General features: G+C 43.2%; 1 protein-coding gene across 1 annotated transcript in view; it reads left to right on the top strand.

Annotated features, from left to right (window-relative positions):
- Window positions 1-1,088: 1,088 nt before the first annotated feature.
- LOC130285361 (transmembrane protease serine 9-like) overlaps window positions 1,089-20,468 on the top strand; it is a 35,784-nt gene continuing 16,404 nt past the window's right edge. The window contains exons 1-6 of the mRNA XM_056536721.1: window positions 1,089-1,140; window positions 1,231-1,415; window positions 7,685-7,751; window positions 9,929-10,130; window positions 15,132-15,403; window positions 18,194-18,363. Of these exons, the coding sequence (XP_056392696.1) occupies window positions 1,089-1,140; window positions 1,231-1,415; window positions 7,685-7,751; window positions 9,929-10,130; window positions 15,132-15,403; window positions 18,194-18,363 (948 nt within the window). The remainder of the gene's footprint in view (window positions 1,141-1,230; window positions 1,416-7,684; window positions 7,752-9,928; window positions 10,131-15,131; window positions 15,404-18,193; window positions 18,364-20,468) is intronic.

The raw sequence follows: 20,468 nt of genomic DNA on the forward strand, positions 1-20,468 counted from the left end.
CAGATTATGAGATAAAAGAGGACATAATGTAAAATGCACGAAACATGCGCACCATTGATTTTGATGGAGCTACAATTCAATTGATGCCTGACTTATCATGGTTGACATTGCAAAAAAGGAGGCATCTTAAACCACTCCTGCAGACACTAAAGGATCACGACATCAATTATCGCTGGGGCTACCCATTTAGCCTTTCAGCGAGACGCAATGATAAAACTGCAACATTAAAAACGACACAGGACTTGACTATGTTCTGCGAAATTCTAGAAATCCCTGTTCCAAAATTACCTAATTGGGAATTGCTCCCTCCACCTCCATGCCCTACGCCAGTGTGGACATCCCCACTCCACTCACACCAGAATAGACATATTCCTGGGCAATCTCCCAGCTTTAAGATTGATGAAAACGTCTAATATACATTGTATAACTTGGTCTGACCATGCTCCAGTTACACTGGATCTTATAGACCCTACTACTCCACGCAAATCTTGCCACTGGAAATTAAATGAATCACTTCTAAAAACCGAAATACACAGAGAGAGCCTTGGAACATGTCTCAGAGAATACTTTGACCAAAACCTTGGTTCAGTGCCCTCTTTTTCTACTGTGTGGGAAGCCCACAAGACCGTATTTAGAGGCCACTGTATCAAATTGTCCACACACCTTAAAAAAAGACTCTTTACGGAAATCGATAGATCTTGAGACCAAACTTAAAAGATTGGAAGGTACAATGTCCTCCCATCCTACTATTACTACTCTAAGACAAATTGCAAATGTTCTCAACCAACTAAAAGATTTAGCCATTAAGGAAACGGAAAAATTTATTTCATTTTCTAAGTATAGATATTACGCTAATGCTAACAAACCCCATTCTTTACTGGCTTCTCAACTTAAGTCTCAAACTGCCCGAGTCAATCCATTTGCAATTAAAACAAATAATGGCTCACTTTCCTATGATCCAAATAAAATCGCAGAGACTTTCCATGATTCAAACTACTAAAATGTCACTAACTAAAGACTTCCTCACTTCCTGCAATTTGCTTAAGGTTGGGAGGTCGGATTTAGAACTACTAAATGCACAAATCACAATGGAAGAAATACAGAATACCATCACAGCTCTTCCTAATGGAAAATCATCAGGTCCTGATGGCCTACCATATCTGTATTATAAATCATACCCTGAGATCCTAAATCCTCACCTTCTAACTTTATTTAATTCATTTTTATCAGATTCCCCGGTACCTTCCTCAATGTTGAACTCCTACATCACAGTGATATTAAAACCAGATAAAGATCCTGCAGATTGTCCCAGCTATCGTTCTATCTCCCTATTAAATTCGGACTTGAAAATATTCACCAAAATTTTAGCTAATAGGTTGAGCGACATACTCCCTAACCTCATACACAAAGACCAAGTTGGTTTCACATGATTCAGACAGGCCAGAGACAGCACCAGAAGAAACATTGATCTAATTGATATACTTAATAAATCTAAATCTTCTGGTCTACTCTTAAGTTTAGACGCAGAAAAAGCCTTTGACAGGCTCGATTGGTCCTTTTTGTTCTCAGTATTGAAAGAATATGGAATTTCTGGGCCTTTCTTCACTGCTGTATCCACCCTGTACACATCTCCGTCTTTTCAAATCCGTTTACCCCATGCAACATCCTCGAGATTCCAAATTTCAAATGGCACTCGACAGGGTTGCCCCCTATCTCCCCTCCTTTTTATTCTCAGTATTGAACCCTTATGTCACGATGCCGGCTGGCAGGAGGTGGATCCTCTGTGCCAGAGAGGGATAGCGAGGACCGTGCTAGTGGACCGGTTCTAAGACACTACAGGTTTTCACCAGAGCCCGCCGCAAAGCGGGATGGTCTTGCTGCGGCGGTAGTGACCAGGTCGTATCCACTAGCAACGGCTCACCTCTCTGGCTGCTGAAGATAGGCGAGGTACAAGGGAGTAGGCAGAAGCAAAGTCGGACGTAGCAGAAGGTCGGGGGCAGGCGGCAAGGTTCGTAGTCAGGGGAGATAGCAAAGTTCTGGTACACAGGGTATAAACACACAAAAACGCTTTCACTAGGCTCTAGGGCAACAAGATCCGGCAAGGAAGTGCAAGGGAGGAGACTAGATATAGCCAGGAAACAGATGGGAACCAATTAAGCTAATTGGGCCAGGCACCAATCATTGGTGCACTGGCCCTTTAAGTCTCAGGGAGCTGGCGCGCGCGCGCCCTAGAGAGCGGAGCCGCGCGCGCCAGCACATGACCGCAGGAGACGGGAACGGGTAAGTGACCTGGGATGCGATTCGCGAGCGGGCGCGTCCCGCTGTGCGAATCGCATCCCCAACGGCCATGACAGGGCAGCGCTCCCGGTCAGCGCTGACCGGGGAGCTGCAGGGAGAAAGGCGCCGTGAGCGCTCCGGGGAGGAGCGGGGACCCGGAGCGCTAGGCGTAACAGTACCCCCCCCCTTAGGTCTCCCCTTCTCTTTATCGGGTAACTGCCTCCCCTGGGATGAGGACACCGGGAAAGGAAGGAGGGATTCCTCAACGGCAGGCAGAACCGCAGGAGTAGGAATGGGGAGAGAGGGCAGAGGGCGAGACCTGGCACGGGGCAGTGTGACACCAGGACGAGGGCCATGAGGGGACACAGAAGCTTGCCTGGGAGGGGGGGAGGGGCATTTCCTGGGGCAGGCAGAGTCCTTAATGACCTTAGGGGGACCGGATACAGGAGGAACCACAGAGTTACGGCAAGGGTTACTGGGAACCGGTTTTAGACAGTTCTTGGCACAAGAGGACCCCCAACTCTTGATCTCCCCAGTGGACCAATCCAGGGTTGGGGAATGAAGTTGAAGCCAGGGAAGTCCAAGGAGAATTTCCGAGGTGCAATTGGGGAGGACCAAAAGTTCAATCCTCTCGTGATGAGATCCGATGCTCATAAGAAGGGGCTCCGTGCGGAAACGTATGGTACAGTCCAACCTGGCTCCGTTGACCGCGGAGATGCGGAGTGGCTTGACAAGACGGGTCACCGGAATATGGAATTTATTCACAAAGGACTCCCGAATAAAATTCCCAGAAGCTCCAGAGTCCAGACAGGCCACGGCTGAGAGGGGAGAGCTGGCTGAAGTGGAAATCCGAACAGGTACCGTGAGACGTGGAGAAGCCGACTTGGCATCAAGAGACGCCACACCCACGAGAGCTGAGTGTGAGCGTGCGTTTCCCAGACGTGGAGGACGGATTGGGCAATCCACCAGAAAATGTTCAGTACTGGCACAGTACAAACAAAGATTCTCTTCCTTACGGCGATTCCTCTCTTCCAAGGTCAGGCGAGACCGATCCACTTGCATGGCCTCCTCGGCGGGAGGCCTAGGCGCAGATTGCAGTGGAGACTGTGGGAGAGGTGGCCAGAGATCTAAGTCTTTTTCCTGGCGGAGCTCTTGATGCCTCTCAGAAAAACGCATGTCAATGCGAGTGGCTAGATGAATGAGTTCATGCAGGCTAGCAGGAGTCTCTCGTGCGGCCAGAACATCTTTAATGTTGCTGGATAGGCCTTTTTTAAAGGTCGCGCAGAGAGCCTCATTATTCCAGGAAAGTTCAGAAGCAAGAGTACGGAATTGTATGGCGTACTCGCCAACGGAGGAATTACCCTGGACCAGGTTCAGCAGGGCAGTCTCAGCAGAAGAGGCTCGGGCAGGTTCCTCAAAGACACTTCGAATTTCCGAGAAGAAGGAGTGTACAGAGGCAGTGACGGGGTCATCACGGTCCCAGAGCGGTGTGGCCCATGACAGGGCTTTTCCAGACAGAAGGCTGACTACGAAAGCCACCTTAGACCTTTCAGTAGGAAACTGATCCGACATCATCTCCAGATGCAGGGAACATTGGGAAAGAAAGCCACGGCAAAACTTAGAGTCCCCATTAAATTTGTCCGGCAAAGACAGGCGGAGGCTAGGAGTGGCCACTCGCTGCGGAAGAGGTGCAGGAGCTGGCGGAGGAGATGGTTGCTGCTGCTGTAGCTGAGACTGAATCTGCTGTAGCTGCGACTGGAGTTGCTGAGTCATGGTGGTCAAGTACGACAGCTGGTGATCTTGTTGGGCAATCTGTCGGGCTTGCTGGGCGACCAGTGTGGGGAGGTCGGCGACAACAGGCAGAGGAACTTCAGCGGGATCCATGGCCGGATCTACTGTCACGATGCCGGCTGGCAGGAGGTGGATCCTCTGTGCCAGAGAGGGATAGCGAGGACCGTGCTAGTGGACCGGTTCTAAGACACTACAGGTTTTCACCAGAGCCCGCCGCAAAGCGGGATGGTCTTGCTGCGGCGGTAGTGACCAGGTCGTATCCACTAGCAACGGCTCACCTCTCTGGCTGCTGAAGATAGGCGAGGTACAAGGGAGTAGGCAGAAGCAAAGTCGGACGTAGCAGAAGGTCGGGGGCAGGCGGCAAGGTTCGTAGTCAGGGGAGATAGCAAAGTTCTGGTACACAGGGTATAAACACACAAAAACGCTTTCACTAGGCTCTAGGGCAACAAGATCCGGCAAGGAAGTGCAAGGGAGGAGACTAGATATAGCCAGGAAACAGATGGGAACCAATTAAGCTAATTGGGCCAGGCATTGGTGCACTGGCCCTTTAAGTCTCAGGGAGCTGGCGCGCGCGCGCCCTAGAGAGCGGAGCCGCGCGCGCCAGCACATGACCGCAGGAGACGGGAACGGGTAAGTGACCTGGGATGCGATTCGCGAGCGGGCGCGTCCCGCTGTGCGAATCGCATCCCCAACGGCCATGACAGGGCAGCGCTCCCGGTCAGCGCTGACCGGGGAGCTGCAGGGAGAAAGGCGCCGTGAGCGCTCCGGGGAGGAGCGGGGACCCGGAGCGCTAGGCGTAACACCTTAGCTTCTAAAATCCGCTCTAACCCTAATATCCAAGGCATCAAAGTGAAGGATAGAGAATTTAAAATATCACTTTTCGCAGATGATGTCCTCCTTACTCTGATTAGACACACATGTATAGGGCGCAACTCCAGCTGACACGCCGGCAACAGGATTTTAGGTGAGTATACACATGAATGTTCTGACTCACGGTTTAGTAGAAAATTTCTTTCTTGTTTATTCAAGTTTATTCGGGTATTGTCTCGCAGAACATCAGGTTAGCAGCATAATATGCAAGCAGCAAAGGTGGATACAAGCTCCGTGCTCCCTTCAGTCATGGCCCAACGTTTCAGGGGCAAGCCCCCTTAGTCATGCGCCAATGGAGTTGGAGTTGTATATACGCTCTACACATTGAGATAACTCGGTTACTACTGTGTATACTAGGTCCTCCTTACTCTGACATGCCCACATATATCCCTACCTAACCTGCACTCCACTCTGGATAGATATAGCACACTCTCAGGCTACAAAATAAATCCTAGTAAAACTGAGGCACTCCCTCTCAATATACTCACAACTGATTTGGAAAATTTGAAACGGAATTGTCCGTATAAATGGCGTGAGACATCTTTGAAATACCTGGGAGTCCAACTTACATATACTTATAAATCCTTATTTAAACACAATATCCCTCCAATTACCCAGGAGATATGATCCCTTTTGGATAAATGGTCCTCCCTACCATTGTCCCTCTTGGGACGTATTGCAGCAGTAAAAATGTCCATTCTGCCAAAACTACTATATATCTTCGAAACCCTGCCCATTCCCATTTCAAAAGGTGCGTTAAAAAAAATTCAAACACATGTCCTAAGGTTTAAATGGGGGGGGGGGGGGGGGAGCCCATAGATTGTCGATCTCGGTCTTGACTTCCTTAAAGAAACATGGAGGCTTGGCGCTCCCTGACCTATATAATTATTATTTAGCTTCCAACCTTCGCAGGATCCCCTCTTGGACCTCTTTCTAAGCCTATAATAAAAGGACCGAGAGTGAGAAAATGTGGATCTCACCCACCCACCCTTCTTCTCTCATATGGACCCATACCTCACTTCCAACTCCTAGAAATCTTCTTGGTCCTATAAGACTGACAAAATCCATTTGGGAAAAATCTCTACCCTTATTTCCTTTGAAATCACCTCTTTCCTTACTTACACCTCTAATATTTAATCCTCTTATTCCAAATAGTTATATAACAGAGACTATAACCCCCTGGATTACAGCTAAAATTTTCCATCTAGCAGATATGGTGGACCCACTCACACGCGCTATTTTACAATTTTCAGAGCTACAGAAGAAGTTCGACCTCCCCGCCTCGGCTTATATCTTTTATCAAGACATAACACACATTCTGTTGCAAAATTCTATAACCACAATCTTTCCTCGACCGACCCCATTTGAATTATTATGCAGAAACAATATTGCGACAAAAGGACTAATTTCAGATATTTATAATATCTTAATGACTCCAAAAGAAGATAACCTTATTTATCACCCATACATGACTAAATGGGAGACATACCTTGGCAGATCACTCTCGGGGCATCAATGGCGCTCTATATGGGTACATGCTTCTAAATCCTCACTCTGTATATCCCATAGAGAGTGCCAGTATAAACTCTTAATGCACTGGTATCGTACCCCAGATAAACTTCACCATATTTTCCCTGAACTATCTCCCATATGCTGGAGATGCAATAATGGGGTGGGTACTATTACCCATATATTTTGGGACTGTGCATTATTGCGCCACTTCTGGTTAGAAGTACATTCATTCATTGGGAAACTTTTGGGTAGGGCAGTCCCTCTCCTCCCGGAAATCTACTTATTAAATCTCCCTCCTGAAAATCTCTCCAACAACAAAATTAAACTACTTATGTTAATATTAACAGCATCCAAATGTTTAATAGCCAAATGGTGGAGAAGGACTGACACCCCTTCTCTTCAACTATTGATGGATAGAATGCGGGAGATAAGAAGGATGGAATACCTCTCTGCCCTTATATCTAATAAGTTACCTATATTCCATAGTATTTGGCTGCCATGGGACTCATTGGAGGCTACCCAACCATCCTAATTGTCCTCCTCTTCAGGCGAACCCGGACTGTGATTCTCATTCACCCACCTCTTAGTTTCCCTTCCCCTTCCTTTTAAACTCTTTCTTTAGACTTCTTCATCCCTTCTTCCTTCTCTAACCTTTGTATTTCTTTATTTTCTATAACTCTTTTACTCTTCTGTTTAATTTCTTTTATGTCTAATATGATAAGTGCATTGGACCCAGATGGTCATTGATTCTTACCATAGACCCGGTTTATTGTATTATCACCATTCTGATAATCCATGTTATTTTTTATGTAAGAATTTTATATGATGGATCTTAGCCCTTCTGCTTACTTTTGCATTGCAGATGATGTTGCATTATTATACTTTTTCTATGTTTTTTGCTATGTATAAAATGTCTTAAAAACTTTACATAAATAAACAGTTATTTAAAAAAAAACTTCAGAAGCTCATAAGTACTGAAAGGATAAATCTTTTTTGATAGAAGTCATTTACAAATCTGTTTAATTTTCTGGAGACAGTTTATATATATATAAAAAAAAAGTTTTTGCCTGGAATACCCCTTTAAGAGAAAGCCTGGAAGCATGATTTTTTGGCACATGACCCTTCAGTGTGAAAGCGTGGCTTTATGATTCCTTTATGCCGTGAAGTCACCTTTATATTTCACTCATAAAAATTTTACAAGTTCTAGACTTGGATTTATGATTTTTCTCTCTAGTTTAGTCGACTTCTTCCCCAGCTGAAGTCTGCAATCGAGTGCCGAAAGGATAATAATATTGTTCTATGTAAGCCACCTACTGATGGCTTATGATAGACCCCTGGGTTATATTTTGAAAATCAATTTTTTTTTTTACAAATATTTGGCCCCCCGCAAAATATTTGTAAAAAAAATATAATTTTTTTTTTCAAAATATTACCCCCCCATCAAAAAAGTTAAAATTACCCACATTTTTTAAATAAAACACTGAAAAAATAAATATATATATATATATATATATATATATATATATATATATATATATATATATATTTAAACATATTAGGTGTCGTCGCATGCATAATTTCCAGAACAATTAAATAATGAGGTTCTTGATGCTGCACAGTGAATGGCGTAAATGTAAAAAAAATTTAAAATGCCAAAATAAGCCTTTGCAATAAAAAAAAAAAATATATATATATTAAAAAAGGTATAGGGGTCAGAACGTGGCATTGAACAAACTTTTTTTTTCATTTTCAAGTTTAAACAAAAATTACCTAAGCTTGGTATCATTGGAATTGTACTGACCCATAGAATATAGGAATATAGTTAGAATGTCAGATTTACTGTATTTTCCAACAAAATTGCGCAAATCCTATAATTTTTTTTTTTTTTTTTTGCCTTACATATATATATATATATATATATATATATATATATATATATAGATAGATAGATAGATACTTCGGGCTCTGTAATACATTATATGATAAAATAAATTGCCCCAATGAAAATTAAAACGTGTCAAACAAAAAAGAATCCCTAATTCAACTTAGTCAATGGAAAAATAAAAAAGTTATAGGTCTTGGAGGAGCATGTAACCATGAGAATCACAGAGAGCGGCCTGACAAAGCGCCAAGCGGCATGATACGGACCGCGGCCATCGTCTGAACTCCTCCGGTACCATTTATCGCCTCCCCGCTCCCGTCCAAAGAGGATTCCCGGAATGTTACCGGAACTTGAAGATATCGGGTGAGTGATCCAGTCTAAATTCTTTGTTTGTATGTATTTGGCTTAGGGCGGCCATCTTTATGGACTTTACAGGTTCTCGAGGATTAGATGTTCACCTCCTGGAGCCAAATACTCAATGATAGTGACACAGAAGTGCTGATCTGGCCACTCACACTCAGTATTTATTAATTCCCTTGTGCATCTGCAGCATGCACTAAAGGGTTGGAGTGAACACTGCTTTAAAATTCAATCACTTGGCCCCCCTCAACATGTTTCGCTGCTGGACGCAGCTTTGTCAAGAGGCAGCGGGCCCGCTGCCTCTTGACAAAGCTGCGTCCAGCAGCGAAACATGTTGAGGGGGGGGGGGGGGGGTCGAGTGATTGAATGCAGATGCACAAGGGAATTAATAAATACTGAGTGTGAGTGGCCAGACCGGCACTCCTGTGTCACTATCAAAAGATGGAGTGATTCACACTGGGTTTTTAATCATTTTTGTTAAGTGTGCTTTTTGATCAATAATAAAGTTTAATTGGTTGTATATGGGAAAAGGGGTAATTTTTGGGTCACCCTAGTGACCTATATGTTGTTATTGGATAATTTACCCGCCATATATTGGTCTTTAATAAGTTGTAAATACTCAATGATAGGAATCTTAGATGAATGTATCCCGGCCTCCTGTCCTACCATTGTCTCACACATGGGACTACGTAATACTTGTAAAGCACATTGTCGCTGTTTCTCTATGAAGAATGTCCATTTTAGATGAATCTGGGTGAAAACTCCGCTTTCAGGAAGGACACGTCTTGTATTTTTAGCTTCCAATGCAATAAAGTCCAGTCTAGTTACTGAACAAGGAGAAGAGGTCATAAAATGATATAAATAGAGGCGATACCATCATGTCACCTGGTTTGTCACTCGTTCTCACTCTACACAAGGACATGATCTCCGTATTATGGAGCAGGGGCCCCGGACTCTTCCCTGCGGTACTGATAATACTCCACACGGGTGAGTGACATCTTCTCGCTCGGTTCTCCTTGGTTTTTCCATCAGATTTCCATGGGGTCTATATCATCCTTTATGGTGGTTTCTTTAAGTTCCACTCAAACTGATGAAAACTTCCTTAACCTTCACATTAAAAACCTTGACTATGCTCCATGGAGAAGCCTTGGCCGTCTGACTATGGAGATGTTTCTGTAGAAATAGAAATCATACTTAAGGCTCGATAAGAACCGTCTGTTCTCTGTGATTCTACAGCTCGGCCTCTTTCTGTCGGCACAACCTCGTCCCCCCCGGTGTGCGGCTCCCCGGTGGTCTCCAGCAGGATAGTCGGGGGCACCAACGCTGTGGATGGAGAATGGCCCTGGCAGATCAGTCTGTATTATCGGAATTCCCCTTTGTGTGGGGGGAGCCTGATCTCCAGCCAGTGGGTGATGTCCGCAGCTCATTGCTTCCAAAGGTGAGAAGAACACTGACCGGGGCACCGGGTACAACATGGAGGGACCTTCATAGAAGGACAATGGCCTCATCTTCTTCCTGGTGGAAGGAATCTAGATATAAAAATGATTTTCTTCATCCAGTCAATTTATCGATCTATCTCATATCTATCTATCTATCTATCTATCTATCTATCTATCTGTCTGTCTATCTATTAATCCATCTATCTCATATCTATCTATCTATCTATCTATCTATCTATCTGTCTGTCTGTCTGTCTATTAATCCATCTATCTCATATCTATCTCATATCTATCTATCTATCTATCTATCTGTCTGTCTGTCTATCTATTAATCCATCTATCTCATATCTATCTATATCATATATATCTATCTATTAATCCATATATCTCATATCTATCTATCTATCTATCTATCTCATATCTATCTATCATATCTATCTATCTATGTATCTATAAATCCATCTATCTCATATCTATCTAATATCTATCTATCCATCTATAGACAAAATGCAGGCAGCACACCATGAGTAGAATAAAAAAAAAGTGGATTTATTCCATGATGTGAGAGAGACTACAGTTCTCCAGCCTTACGCTGGCTTTCTCAGGTGGAGAAATGTAGTCTCTTTCACATCATGGAATAAATCCACTTTTTTTTTATTCTACTCGTGGTGTGCTGCCTGCATTTTATCTATGAATTGAAGAACCAGTGGGCCGAGGTTCAGAACATGCTTGCACACCAACTTTTTTTTTCCATTTTCTTTTGGATGTGCTGTTTCTATTGGATATTTATCTATCCATCTATCTATCTCATATCTATCTCTCTATCTATCTCATATATATCATATCTATCTCATATCTATCTATCTATCTATCTCATATATATCTCTATATATATCTATCTATCTCATATCTATCTATCTCATATCTATCTATCTATCTCATATATATCTCATATCTATCTCATATCTATCTATCTCATATATATATATATATATATATATATATATATATATCATATCTATCTCATATCAATCTATCTCATATCTATCTATCTATCTCATATATATCTCTATATATATATATATCTATCTCATATCTATCTATCTCATATCTATTTGTCTATCTATCTATCTATCTATCTCATATCTATACAGTATATATATCTCATATCTATCTATCTCATATCTATCTATCTCATATCTATCTCATATCTATCTATCTATCTCATATCTATCTATCTCATATCTATCTATCTCATATCTATCTCTCTCATATCTATCTATCTATCTATCTATCTATCTCATATCTATCTATCTCATATCTATCTATCTCATATCTCTCTCTCTCACATCTATCTATCTCATATCTCTCTCATATCTATCTATCTATCTATCTATCTATCTATCTATCTATCTATCTGTGGTAGCCCTTGGGGGGTGTATGATAGTGGTGGTACGGTAGGGGCATATAAGGGGTTAATGTTAACCCTAGAGTTCGTGACGCCAGGCTGAGGGCTAGTATGCTGAATCAGTGTTCCGGCCTTCCCAGTAACGATAGGTGCATAAAATAACTGAAGGTCCACAAAGAGATTTGAACTTGAACTTGAACAACGTTTACTGAAGTGATTGCACAGTCCCAGTCTCATACAAACAGTCCTTAGGTTGCTTAGTGACTGGCAGTAGTTGCGGACCTTGAGCTAGACAATAAGTCTCTTAATTTAGGAAGAGATTTGCAGATCCGTCCGGATTTAGGGGAGTTATTAGGTCCGGAGATGCTGCAGAGTGTTTGGGAGGTGATACACTCTTTAGTTATAATTGTTCAGTCGTTGCCGCAAGGCTCAGGCCTAGGTCACTACGATTACTGCTGTACAGGTCTTGCTTGCTTGACAGACCACGAGGTAAGAGAGAGAAACATGGCCGCCGATCCCTTATATGGGCAGGGGGCGTGACGAATCTGATTGGTCCGAACGTCTGCCATTCACCTTACATGGTGTGATGGGATTGCTTACATCACATGGCCTCCAAAGCTCCTTAAGCTAAATACCATAGAGTTCACTTCGTCACATGACCCGCAGGTCCTGCAACGCTAATGGAAACAAGTAATTAACCATTTATCTACATATACTATGCTATTTACATTAACTTATGCATAAATTACTAATTATACATTAGAATAGAGGCGACTAGGGGTAGACTAGATTACAGGGATCCCTACGTCCTAGGGACTCTGGCTATGGGGACCCATAAAGAAATAAGTACCGTAAGAAATGCGGTACTGGGACACCACATATCTATCTATCTATCTCTCTCATATCTATCTATCTCATATCTATCTATCTCATATCTATCTCATATCTATCTCATATCTATCTATCTATCTCATATCTATCTATCTATCTCATATCTATCTATTTATCTATCTATCTCATATCTATCTATCTCATATCTATCTATCTCATATCTATCTCATATCTATCTATCTCATATCTATCTATCTCATATCTATCTATCTCATATCTATCTATCTATCTATCTATCTCATATCTATCTCATATCTATCTATCTATCTATCTATCTCATATCTATCTATCTCATATCTATCTCATATCTATCTATCTATCTCATATCTATCTATCTCATATCTATCTATCTATCTATCTATCTATCTCATATCTATCTATCTATCTATCTCATATCTATCTATCTATCTCATATCTATCTATCCCATATCTATCTATCTCATATCTATCTCATATCTATCTATCTCATATCTATCTATCTATCTATCTCATATCTATCTATCTCATATCTATCTATCTCATATCTATCTATCTATCTCATATCTATCTATCTATCTATCTCATATCTATCTATCTCATATCTATCTATCTATCTCATATCTATCTATCTATCTCATATCTATCTATCTCATATCTATCTCATATCTATCTCATATCTATCTATCTCATATCTATCTCATATCTATCTATCTCATATCTATCTATCTATCTATCTATCTCATTTCTATCTGTCTCCAAATGGCTGGATTTGTTGCCTGGACTCAGAATTGATGTCTTATTTCTTTCCTTTGGTTCCATTCTTTCGGTCTCGTAGAGGATCAGAAATTATATTTTCAAAAATGTTCTACCCAAATGCATTAGACCTTTACCTTGTGATATCAGGAAGACCCTGTCTGTGTATTAGGCCCTTCCATAGATTCTCCACCTTTGTGGAGACGTCTTCTTTTTTCTTAAAGGGGAACTCCGGTGGAAAGAAGTAGAAAACAAATGTTTTCAAATCAACTGGTGCCTGAAAGTTAAACAGATTTGTAAATGACTTCTATTAAAAAATCTTAATCCTTCCAGTACTTATTAGCTGCTGTATAAAACAGAGAAATGTGTGAATTTCTTTCCAGTCTGACAACAGTGCTCTCTGCTGACACCTCTGGCCGTGTCAGAACTGTCCAGATTAGAATTATATCCCCATAGAAAACCTCTCCTACTGGGCAGTTCCTGACACGGACAGAGGTGTCAGTAGAGAGCACTGTCGTCAGGCTGGAAAGAACTTCACACATTTCTCTGTAGTATATCTGTAGTATATAGAAGCTGATAAGTACTAGAAGGGTTAAGATTTTAAAATAAAAGTGATCTACAAACCTGTTTAACTTTCTTGCATCAGTTGATTTGAAAAACCTTTTTTTTCCACCGGAGTTCCCCTTTAACCACAGAGAAGCCTGAGCCGCCACCTACACAGAAGGGTTTTTGTTGTCTTTATGGTTTCCTGCAGAGGTAATAAAGAGGCCATCACCGGCTGTAATGTCCTTTATGGTCTCAATAAAAATACAGAAATATCTCTCTTGACTTTATCTGGATTCTTGTTTTTTTTGCTGACATTAGGCTCCAGCGGATTCTTCTCAGTGATCGCACTTTTCTGCTCCTATTTTCCTGCTCTTTTTGATTTCCTTGGCTCCTCACAGATCTGTTAATACATTTTACACATAGAAGATGTAACCTGTGAAATAGAGGTTTTCAATGATGTTGTCCAACCCAACACATTTTAGGGTTTGTGCTGGTTAAGGGTGAAAACAAATGATCCAGAGGCTTCATGCATTAAAAATTCTTCACCTGCATAAATACCTAAAAAATAATCTGGGTGTGATGGTGGAGGAGGATGAGGAAAAGGCCAATCTACTAAATGCCTTCTTCTCTACTATATTTACACTGGAAAATCAAGTGTCAGATGATATAAGTAGATATAGTGTAAATTCTCCAGCAAATCTCACCTGTTTAACCCAACGAGAAGTGCAGCGCTGCCTTTTTAACATCAACAACCCAGATGGCAAATATATGAATGGACAGTGCAGAGATCTTTATAGGGATCTTTTTATACTTAAGCCGGTTACCATGACAAGGGGGAATCCTCTACGTCTAGAGGAAAGAAGGTTTCACCATGATCACAGACAGAGATTCTTTACTGTAGGAACAGTGAGGCCAAGGAACTCTCTCAACATGATGTAGTGATGGAGGATTCTTTACTGTAAGAGCAGTGAGACTATAGAACTCTCTCCACATGATGTTGGGATGTTTGACTCAATAAACAAGTTCAAGGGGGATCTGAATATTACAGGTTATGAATACTAGATTTATGGGGATAGAACGTTGATCCAGGGATCTATTGTGATGCCATATTGGAGCCAGGAAGGAAGTTTTCCTCTGTCAAGGGGCAATTGGCATCAGCCTCATGTGTTTTTTTTGTCCTTCCTCTGGATCAACACAGTTGTGTTTTAGGTTGAACTCGATGGACTCTTGTATTTTTTTAAACCATACAAACGGTGACGGCTGCTGCATTTCACCTGCACGTGTTGCTGCATCGTTGGTTTTCACCAACCGAGTTATCCCCACCACCCTAATATGGGCATTTTAGGGCACATATTTCCCATCACACACCAGTTAAAGTCTCTACAGCTTATATTACTAATACGTTTTTTATGGTTTTTAACAGCTCCATCAATGTAAACGATTACATTGTCCGGCTGGGGAAATACCGACTGTCCATGACCGATGACCATGAATATAGCGACAATGTACAGCAAATTATCCTTCACCCTATGTATAAAGGGATAGGGGGCAGTGGAGACATTGCCCTTATGCAGCTGAAGAGCCCAGTCACCTACACCAAGTACATCATGCCTATCTGTCTGCCATCTTCCACCGTCACCTTCCCTTCGTGCATGGAATGCTGGGTAACCGGTTGGGGAGACATCGGATCTAGCGGTGAGTCTTCATTAATGACTTTTTGGAGATAAATAGCATTTTTTATTCATTGGAAATCCAATAATATGGAGACCTTCTACAGTGGTGGCCTTTGGTGAGGATCTCCCACTGTATATACAGTAAGGTATCATGAAGTCTGTAGATATAGAGGAAAGTTCCCATGAATATCATTCTCTGAGTCATCAGTTCTGTGGCACGACCTATGGTGGACGATCTTCCTGCCCTAGAGTCGAGGAAATGTTTATCCAGAATCACATTACTTGATCCGGCCAAACACTTCAGATACTGTAGCTCAGTGGTCTCCAAACTGTGCACCTCCCCATGTTGCAAAACTACAACTACCATCATGTCTGGACAGCCAACAGCGGTTTTTCAACATCTTGAGGTCCACAATTTGGAGGCCACTACTGCAGCTGTTGGCCACACGTAAGCTACCACCATTCCGCCATATGCTAATAATTACTCAACTCTATCAAGCATGGATGCATTTTAAATGGGAAGAGAGAAGTGAGCCGCTGACAGACACCTCTTTTTCTTCCAGACACGTTCAACATGTCTTATTGTCCTGAGTAAAGACGCACAGGCACTTGGAGATTTAGTGGTCTGACATGTTTCTCCCCTGATATTTGTCATCAGGGAATGTCAGGAGGGCCCCATACACATTAGAAGGTAAAATCAGTGGGTTTGGTTAACAATCATCTAATGTGTGTGTGGGCAGCTGGAGTTTGGAGACCCCTATATATATATATATATATATATATATATATATATATATATAGGGAGATGTAATGTCTGGCACAGATTGTACAGTAGTGCAGTGTTTACCTAGTGTAGTACTCAAGTACACTCAACAGGTCTTTTTTTTTTAGGATTTTCTTAGTCTTCCCCATGTGATAGAATAATGGTCAGTCAATCAGGCATCACCACATTTGCTCTTTGTATGGGATATCCTCAAATTATGACTTGTTGGGGGTACTTGAGGATTGCGCTTGGGAAGTACCGCACTAGGGCATTGAAATCTATGCAGAGGCCATCTGAGGCCGGGGAAGGTTGTAAGGGCATGGTAACCATACGACCAGGACCCATGTCGGGACAACTACTGTCCTCCCTGGACACTGCTCTGCAGGGTTGATGGAATATCTGAATCCCACAGTTGACCTTTGGATGTCTTGACTAGGGTTGAGCGAGGCTTGTTTAAACATGGCAATGTTGGAGCTCAGTCAAAGGCTGTCTTGGAATGATGGGGTTTGTAGTTTAGCAGCAGCTTGAGTCTCCCTATTTGGGAACACACTGCTTTATGGCCGATCTCCCCAAGGAGAGCGCCCTAAATGTACTAACCCAATTTTTGTGTTTTTCTTTTCTTCCCATTTCAGATCGGTGTATGCATATGATTATGTCGGATTCAAGGACTACGTCGATGACCAGCGTTGTTTTAAAAATGTTATAAAATGGTTAACTAGGGCTGTGGGGTAGTTTTTTTTAAATAAAAATTGGTAAAACATTGCTGATTAAAATTGTTAATAAGTGTGAGGTTCCCTGAATTTTCATTCTCAACCAGATACCAATCAAGCAGCCTGACATTATCAGGGTGAAATTGGACCATTGGTATTACCCTTCCCAGCCTAAATAATATCAGCTTGTTAATGCTTAGGCCCAGAAGCACCATTTTTTACGCTCCAGGCCTGTTGGCACCGACTTTTCACGGAACCCGTATGGCAGTGGGTACCAGGGTAATAATTAGGGGTTAGTGATTTTTGGGGCTAAGGCTAAGTTCCAGCATAGTAATGGATGCCGTCTATAAGACCGCTTCCACTACTAAGCCTGAAAATGTAATAAAAAAAAAAACACAACACACATTTTAAAAATTTTCTGAAACAAAACTCTCTTTCACAAGCCCCTTGTTAACCCTTTCATTTAAATGAAGAAAAAAAAACGCTGGTCATCGACATAGTATTTGAATCCGATTTAGCCCACAGAATACATGGATCTGAAACGAGAAGAAAATAAAAGCACAAAAAATGGGTTAGTACATTTAGGGCGGTCACTCCAGGAGAGAGTGGCATAAAGCAGTGTGTTTGAAAACAGGGAGCCTCCATCTGTTGCTAAGCTACAACCCCCATCATTCCAAGATAGTCTTTGGCTGTCTGGGAATGATGAGAGTTGTTGTTTAGCAACAACAATTTTCCAGGTGTTGTTAAACTACAACCCCCATCATTCCCAGAGCCAAAGGCTGTGGCTAAACTACAACTGTTGCTAAACTACAACCCCCATCATTCCCAGACAGCAACTGATAGAGACTCCCTTTTTCGGAAAAGGGTCTGTTGACGTTAAACATTTTGTAACATGCCATTTTAAAACAAAAAGGCATGCAAAAATGTACATGTGAACAGGCCCATACTTACCAACATCGTTCCTGATAGTCTTTCTCTGTAGCCCCACCTCTTGTGACGTCTTCCTCACACTATCTACAGACAGACTAAATTAGCTTTTGGTTTTCAACCCTTGGAGAAAGAGGGGTTGGACTTGGGAACAATCTGCCTTTCTAGAAGTTTCTACATAGAAACTGATTGATTGATGCAATCCACTAATTGTGGCAGTAAAAAGTGCAGCTCTATGAAGCTTTCATATGCCCCCCCCCCCTACACACACCCGCACACACATCTTCAGGGAGTCAATGGGTCCATGCTATATGGATGGATTTCAGTTCTGTCAAATGTTATAATAAGGGGGTTTATAGGGTGACACACGGAGTCTTCCCTGTAACTGATCAGATCCATTATTTCTCCCTAGTCAATTTACCATCCCCCAAGACTCTCCAGAAGGTGTTGACTCCCATCATTGACCGAGAAACATGTGACAAACTCTACCATGTGGGCTCCACCACCAGCAGCAAGGTCTCCATCATCTTGGATGACATGATATGTGCTGGTTACAAAAACGGAGGCAAGGACTCCTGCCAGGTAGATGAAAACATTTCTGTTGTTGACCTGCCTGTACAGTAGGTGCACTTATGATTGGTTGGTACAAGGGACAACATGGGATAGAAGACAAACATCTGTCTATGCTTATAATTCCATTTCCATTTTTCTGTTGGTGATTTGCTTCGAGCAAATCTGTGTAATAGCTGGGACTCCTGTACTTACTGAGCAGCAGGCATACATTGTATGCCCGGTCTATCTACCTATTCACTGGGCTGGGGGCAGATTCAGTTTAAGTCTCCTCCTAAGTAAGTAGTCCACATGTCACCCTAGTGTAGAGCACCACAAAACTATGTAGAGGAGCAGGGACTCCTATCAAAGACAGGAGTCTCTGCTTCTCTATAGTAAACCGTAATGTTTTAAGAACTTCATTGCTTCTTACTGTTGATAGGAATTTAGTGAGAGTCTGTCATTAAGGGTAAGAGGAGTGGGTAGTAGAATTTTAAGGCCCACTTGCTACTTTGGTTAAATGTATGGAAAAAAAAAACAAAATAAATGAACCAAAACTTCAAAAACAGAATTGTGGACCTCCATGCTTTGAAGCAATTTCAGATGCTTGGCTTTCTTCTGATTAAATGTTCCAATGATAATATAAAAGCAAAGGAATTGTTACGCCGAGCGCTCCGGGTTCCCGCTCCTCCCCGGAGCGCTCGCTTCACCTCCTCCGCTGCAGCGCTCCGGTCACGTCCTCTGACCCGGGGCGCTGCGATCCTGCTGCTAGCCGGGATGCGATTCGCGATGCGGGTAGCGCCCGCTCGCGATGCGCACCCCGGCTCCCCTACCTGACTCGCTCCCCGTCTGTTCTGTCCCGGCGCGCGCGGCCCCGCTCCCTAGGGCGCGCGCACGCCGGGTCTCTGCGATTTAAAGGGCCACTGCGCCGCTGATTGGCGCAGTGGTTCCAATTAGGGTTATCACCTGTGCACTCCCTATATTACCTCACTTCCCTTGCACTCCCTTGCCGGATCTTGTTGCCTTAGTGCCAGTGAAAGCGTTCCTTGTGTGTCCCTTGCCAGTGTTTCCAGACCTTCTGCCGTTGCCCCTGACTACGATCCTTGCTGCCTGCCCCGACCTTCTGCTACGTCCGACCTTGCTTCTGCCTACTCCCTTGTACCGCGCCTATCTTCAGCAGCCAGAGAGGTGAGCCGTTGCTAGTGGATACGACCTGGTCACTACCGCCGCAGCAAGACCATCCCGCTTTGCGGCGGGCTCTGGTGAAAACCAGTAGTGGCTTAGAACCGGTCCACTAGCACGGTCCACGCCAATCCCTCTCTGGCACAGAGGGTCCACTACCAGCCAGCCGGCATCGTGACAGTAGATCCGGCCATGGATCCCGCTGAAGTTCCTCTGCCAGTTGTCGCTGACCTCACCACGGTGGTCGCCCAGCAGTCACAACAGATTGCGCAACAAGGCCAACAGCTGTCTCAACTGACCGTTATGCTACAACAGTTGCTACCACAGCTTCAGCAGTCATCTCCTCCGCCAGCTCCTGCACCTCCTCCGCAGCGAGTGGCCGCTCCTGGGATACGCTTATCCTTGCCGGATAAATTTGATGGGGACTCTAAGTTTTGCCGTGGCTTCCTTTCCCAATGTTCTCTGCATCTGGAGATGATGTCGGACCTGTTTCCCACTGAAAGGTCTAAGGTGGCTTTCGTAGTCAGTCTTCTGTCCGGAAAAGCCCTGTCATGGGCCACACCGCTCTGGGACCGCAATGACCCCGTCACTGCCTCTGTACACTCCTTCTTCTCGGAAATCCGAAGTGTCTTTGAGGAACCTGCCCGAGCCTCTTCTGCTGAGACTGCCCTGTTGAACCTGGTCCAGGGTAATTCTTCCGTTGGCGAGTATGCCGTACAATTCCGTACACTTGCTTCAGAATTGTCCTGGAATAATGAGGCCCTCTGCGCGACCTTCAAAAAAGGCCTATCCAGCAACATTAAAGATGTTCTGGCCGCACGAGAAATTCCTGCTAATCTACATGAACTTATTCACCTAGCCACTCGCATTGACATGCGTTTTTCTGAAAGGCGTCAGGAACTCCGCCAAGATATGGACTCTGTTCGCACGAGGCGTTTCGTCTCCTCGGCTCCTCT

Source organism: Hyla sarda, chromosome 8 (genome assembly GCF_029499605.1).
Source record: "Hyla sarda isolate aHylSar1 chromosome 8, aHylSar1.hap1, whole genome shotgun sequence".
NCBI lineage: Eukaryota > Metazoa > Chordata > Amphibia > Anura > Hylidae > Hyla > Hyla sarda.